The 5,772-nt window shown below is 49.9% G+C and overlaps 1 protein-coding gene across 1 annotated transcript; it reads right to left on the reverse strand.

Moving 5' to 3' along the window:
- Nucleotides 1-1,019: 1,019 nt before the first annotated feature.
- LOC147697923 (uncharacterized) lies at nucleotides 1,020-5,567 on the reverse strand. Its single transcript, XM_086933370.1, has 2 exons — nucleotides 4,614-5,567; nucleotides 1,020-1,487 (listed from the first exon to the last, which is right to left on the reverse strand). The coding sequence occupies exons 1-2, from the start codon at nucleotides 5,565-5,567 to the stop codon at nucleotides 1,020-1,022; spliced, it is 1,422 nt and encodes a 473-aa protein (XP_086789496.1).
- Between the last annotated feature and the right edge of the window lie 205 nt (nucleotides 5,568-5,772).

Genomic DNA, 5,772 nt, shown 5'->3' on the forward strand with positions numbered 1-5,772 from the left:
AATGCCTCAACACACGACTGTCCTTCTACACACCCACCCGCCAACTACGATCATCCAATCAAGCCCTCGCCGCAATTCCACGCATCCACAGATCCATCATGGGAGGAAGATCCTTCTCCTACTTACCGGCCAAAACCTGGAATTCTCTCCCCACTCACCTCTGACTTACACAGAACCACCTCTCCTTCAGAAAGCAACTAAAAACCTGGCTCTTCGATAAGTAATGCACCCACCCTCCCTCAAGCGCCTTGAGACCCTCTGGGTGAGTAGTGCGCTATACAAATTCCTGAACTTGAACTTGAACTAAGTATATAATTAGTGAGAGCACTGATTGTGGTCAGTGTGTATACCCACAGGATTGTGGCTTGTGTATGTAGGAAATAATGAGAGCACTGGGAGGACACAGTGTGTATACCCACAGGATTGTGGCTTGCGTGAGCACTGATTGTGGTCAGTGTGTAATGGTAAGTTATCGGAACTGCCCCCTTCACTATGAGTAGGAGGGTAGCATAGTCTGGGTCTGAGTTGCCGCGAGACTATAAGGTATGAGTGTGGTGTTGTAGAAGATCTAAGCTTGTATATTGCTGTGGCGCCTCGGGGCTGCTCTGTACGCTGACTGGATTTGGGGGTGGGGCTACGCCCCCGTCTAATAGACTTACAGACACCGGTAATCTGGGTAACGCTGGTTTTATTAATTTAAATATACGTTTTCGGTGTACTGGTTTCCGGTAGTAAGGCAATGCTGACTCGGCCTCGTCTGAGAGTCTCTGGTGGCGTTTCTCCACAGCGGTTCGTCGACCGTCCCGGTGGATTCTGGGACTGGTGGTCCAGGCGTTCACCTCCACGATGTCGGGACGTCTCCGCCGTGCAGGGAGGAAAGAGAACAACGTTTTAGTTTACTGGTTTCGGACCAATACACGGGGAAGGGGGTGAGGACTCACACGTGCACAATACTCCGTCTATTTCCTATAGTGCCGGGTAGTGAGGGGAGGGTAGTGCATAGGGTGTGAGTGACAACTTTACTTTCGTGGCTTAACCCACTTAAATCCCGCCCAACCTGAAAGCCGTGATCGTACCTCTGGTAGCCACACTTCCCTCGATGAAGTGTGGCTGGGCGAAGCGCCTTCCTGTTGGCCTCCTGGCTTGTCGTTTTCTTCCTTTGGCTCTCCGTTCTCCGTACTCCTCGTCTCTCCTTCCTGTGGTTCCTCCGGCTTCTGGACCTGTTCCGCTGGCCGTTCTTGCTCCTGGCTCTGTTCCTTCGAATCCCACTTGTCTGCTTCCTCTCCTCGTCCTCCGCGTACTCCTCCTTCGCCTCCGGGTGTATAACACACCTGTGAGAGGTCCTGGGCGGCTTTTACCTGAGCTGAGGGGGCGTAACCGGTGACGTGTTCATTGTCCAACTCTGCCCAATTAAAGTAGCAGGAATCGCCAGCGTCCTCCGGATCCGTATCGTAGAGTTCTTCACTGCGTCGCCAAGTTCCAGTATGCTGTTTAAAGAGAGGCGAAACAGGTAAGCCAGGTGGATCTGAATCCTTCTCCCCGTCACACACCTCCCCCCTAGGATTCTCCCGATCGGGGAGAGGAAACCTGGAGAGATAATCGGCATTGGCATTGTCTTTACCCTTACGATGTAACACTTGGAAAGAAAAGGGCTGTAACGATAAGAACCACCTCATGACTCTGGGATTATTGGAGGCGTTGCGACTCATCCACTGGAGGGGGGCATGATCGGTGTACAGCTGAAAGGTGTGACCCTCCAGGTAATACCTCAGTTTATCCACAGCCCACTTGATCGCCAAACACTCTTTCTCGATCGTAGGATACTTCACCTCCCTAGGGAACAGTTTCCTACTAATATACAGAATGGGATGCTCAAGCCCCTCGTCCGTTAACTGCGACAACACAGCCCCAATCCCGAAGTCAGAGGCGTCAGTGTGGAGAATGAATGGTTTAGCGAAGTCAGGGGATGTCAACACCGGACGGGAAGTAATCGCCTTTTTGAGAGTTGAAAATGCGCTTCTCATCTCCGGTGTGGGATACAAGAAGTCAGTCTTTGAGGTTTGCTTCTTCAGAGTATCGGTAAGAGGAGCTGCAACGTCGGAGAAAGAAGGGATAAATCTCCGATAATATCCCACTAACCCGAGAAAAGCCCTCATCTCACGGACACTGGTGGGAAAAGGGGTGTCCGCTATGGCACAAACTTTTTCATCTTGAGGTTCAATGAGTCCGCGTCCCAAGACATATCCCAGGTATTTCACCTTCTGGAACCCGATCCTCGACTTTTTGGAGTTGATATGTAGACCCGCTTTTGAGAGCTGTAGTAGGATGGTTTCTAAGTGTCGGAGGTGAGTCTCCCAGTCTGGACTAAAGATGATGATGTCGTCCAAGTAAGCAGAACTGTATGCCTGGTGTTCTCGTAGGACTTCATTCATTAACCTCTGGAAGGTCGCAGGAGCCCCATGTAACCCAAACGGAAGTACCGTAAATTCAAATAAACCGTCAGGTGTTGAGAATGCCGTTTTCTTGCGATCTTCCTCCCGTAATGGCACCTGCCAGTACCCCTTGGTGAGATCCAGGGTAGTGATGAATCTGGCCTCCCCCAACTTCTCGATCAGTTTGTCTATCCTGGGGATGGGGTAGGCATCAAACGCTGAAACTGCGTTGAGGGCCCGGAAGTCCATGCAGAATCTGCTACTCCCGTCTGGTTTGGGCACCATCACGATCGGCGAGGACCAGTCACTTCTTGAGGGACGTATGACTCCTAAGCGGAGCATCTCCTTCACCTCCTTGCTTATGGCTTCTCTTTTGGCAGCGGGTATCCTATATGGTCGTTGTTTCACAATGGTCCCTTTAGGGGTTTCGATTCTGTGTTCGGCCAGAGTCGTGGATCCCGGGAGGTCTGAAAATATGTCTGCACATCTGTTGAGAACTCCATGTAATCCTTCTCGTTGCTCCTGGTGTAACTCTTCGTTAATGACCAGCTGGGACACTGTGTTTTCTTTCCGGTTCTCTTTCTCTGTGAAGGCTATGAGGGGAGGGGCGCCGAGCCACTTCTTCAGGACATTGATGTGAAAGACCTGACTCCTCCTATTCGATAGCCGTAGCCGGTATGTTGTTTTCCCGATGGTTTCGATGACCTGATAAGGCCCTTGCCACTCCGTTGGAAACCGCTTTGTGGTGGAGGGTAGCAAGACTAGGGCCCAGTCGTTTAGTTCGAGCTTTCTCCATTTCTTCCCCTTGTCATAGTGATTCTTTTGTTTGGATCGGCTCTTCTCTAGTTCTGCAAAGGCGAGCTCCCGAATTTTTCCAATCTGGTTTTTAAGAGTCTGGCTATATTCAAGCAAGGTTTTTGTTTCTCCAGTAGGTTCGGCCTCCCAATACTCCTTCGTCATGTCTAGCAGACTCCTAGGTTGTCTTCCATACAACATCTCAAACGAAGAACATCCAAGGCTGCGTTGGGTTTGGCCTCTGATAACATAAAGTGCCAGTGGAAGCAAGCGGTCCCAGTCTTTTTGATTGGCAGTGAGCATTTTCTTTAGTATGCTTTTCAGGGTCCCATTATATCGTTCCACAAGCCCATCTGTTTGAGGGTGGTATATTGATGTCTTGATTTGATGTAGGTTCAACATCTGACAGACTTCTTTCATAACCCGGGACATAAAGGGAGTTCCTTGGTCCGTTAAAATTTCCTTCGGGAAGCCAACCTGTGAAAACAGTTCGAGGAACTTCTCTGCAATGTTCTTGGAGGTCGGTGATTTTAAGGGAAAAGCTTCGGGGTATCTGGTGGCATAATCTACAATGACGAGAGCATATTGGTTACCTCTACTTGTTCGTGGGAGAGGACCTATGAGGTCCATTGCCACCCTCTCGAATGGCGTCCCGATTATGGGTAGTGGTTGTAACGGGACAGCCGGGGGTTTCTGTATGTTCTTGCGTTGACACACATCGCAGGTTTGGCAGTGTGTTTTTATGTCTTAATAAACTCCCGGCCAATAAAAATTCCTCAGAATGTTTTGGGTGGTTTTCTCGCTGCCTGTGTGCCCTGCGAGGAGATGGGTATGAGCGTAGAACATGATCTGTTCTCTAAAACACACTGGGACAAGAAGCTGTTTAGGTTCGTTCTCTTTCGCCTGTCGATATAACAGCTCATCCTGGATTACGAATCTAGGATACCTGGGGGTCGGGTTATCTTGATCTGCATGGGCCTGTTCCCATGCTTTGAACAGAGTGCTGTCATTGGCTTGTGCAAATTGAAAACTTCGATCCCCCTCCCAAGGATCAGGGGCTATAAGCACCGGTTTTGAGTCTATGCTCTCTGTTTTCAGTCTTTTTGAAAACAGTTCTAGAAAGTGAGGGTTATCAGTTCCAAGCAGGAGCTCTTCTGGTAGATTGTTCATTATTCCGACCTTTACTACAACCTGTCGCCCTCCCTCTAACTCTAAGGGAACATAGGCGACCCGGTAGCTCTTCACATCCCCGTGCACACACTTAATGTTAACTAGGGTCTCTGGCATTATCTGGGATTCACACACAAACCTGCCTTGCATCACGGACTGTTTACACCCCGAATCTAACAGAGCTTTAACTGTTTTTCCATTTACTTGGACACTCACGTGATATGCGCCTCCGAGTTCTGCTGAAAACATAACGGCTCGAGGCAAGTAGCCGACCTCCATGGGTTCCTCCTGCATTCTCTTCTTTGGACAAAATCTAGCGATGTGGCCCCATGTGCCACAATCAAAGCATTGAGGGCCTCTCGATGGGGAGATATCCGGGTTCAGAGGTCTGGGAACAGGAATCCCTGGAGGAGGTCTTGGTTTCCGCTCTATTCGAACAGGAGGTTTTACGTTTTTTTCCGTTTCCATGGGGTGTAACTTTGGCTGAGCACGTGCATATGTGGAAGCCATTTCCATGGCTTGTGTGGTGGTCAGATTCGAATGTTGCCGTAACCAGCGTTGGGTCCCAAACGGCAGAGCCTCGAGATACTGCTCCAGGTATATTTTGTCCATTATGGCTTCTTTTGTACTTTGGGCTGGAGTCAACCATTTGTCAGCAGCCGCCTTCAAACGGAAAAACAGTGTCTTTGGGTTTTCGCCTGGGCTTCCTCTCTCCTTTCGGAAGCGGACACGGTATGCTTCCGCGTCCAGCCCCAGGTGGTCTAGGATGATGGTCTTGATCTGAGCATACGGCGTCTGTCCATTTCCATTGGCCACTTGGTATGTGGCCTGCGCTTCCCCCGTTAACAGTGGGGCAAGGAAAAACCGCCATTTTTCCAACGGCCATCCGCAAGCTAGTGCAACTCTTTCAAAATTGATTAGGAAGGCATCTGGATCTTCCCCTGCTACATACTTTTGTAGAGATATTCCGGATGGGGTGGGATTGGTTTGTCTTACTTCCCTTACTGGGGTGCCTGTTGTGTCGATCCTTATCGGTTGAATTTCCCCGAGGGTTTTTACCACACTGTCTCTGAGAGCGTCTCTGTCGGCCTGTGCGGTAGCTATTTGCTGTTCTACAGCCCAGCCCAATTGTTCCTGTCCCTTCACTAAACGTTGAAGAAGTTCTTCCATCTTTGGTTCCCAGATGGTTATTGGCGTGCCCGCATTCTCCACCACTTGTGGCGCCTCGGGGCTGCTCTGTACGCTGACTGGATTTGGGGGTGGGGCTACGCCCCCGTCTAATAGACTTACAGACACCGGTAATCTGGGTAACGCTGGTTTTATTAATTTAAATATACGTTTTCGGTGTACTGGTTTCCGGTAGTAAGACAATGCT

The sequence above is a fragment of the Lissotriton vulgaris genome, chromosome 8 (genome assembly GCF_964263255.1).
Source record: "Lissotriton vulgaris chromosome 8, aLisVul1.2, whole genome shotgun sequence".
NCBI lineage: Eukaryota > Metazoa > Chordata > Amphibia > Caudata > Salamandridae > Lissotriton > Lissotriton vulgaris.

Bases quoted from the DNA above. Each gene is read 5' to 3' on its own strand.
- LOC147697923 (XM_086933370.1), bottom strand. From the start codon at position 5,567: ATGGAAGAACTTCTTCAACGTTTAGTGAAGGGACAGGAACAATTGGGC. The intron at 1,488-4,613 runs GTGAGTGTCCAA...CTCTTTAAACAG, and splicing joins AACTCGGAGGCGCATATCAC to CATACTGGAACTTGGCGACG.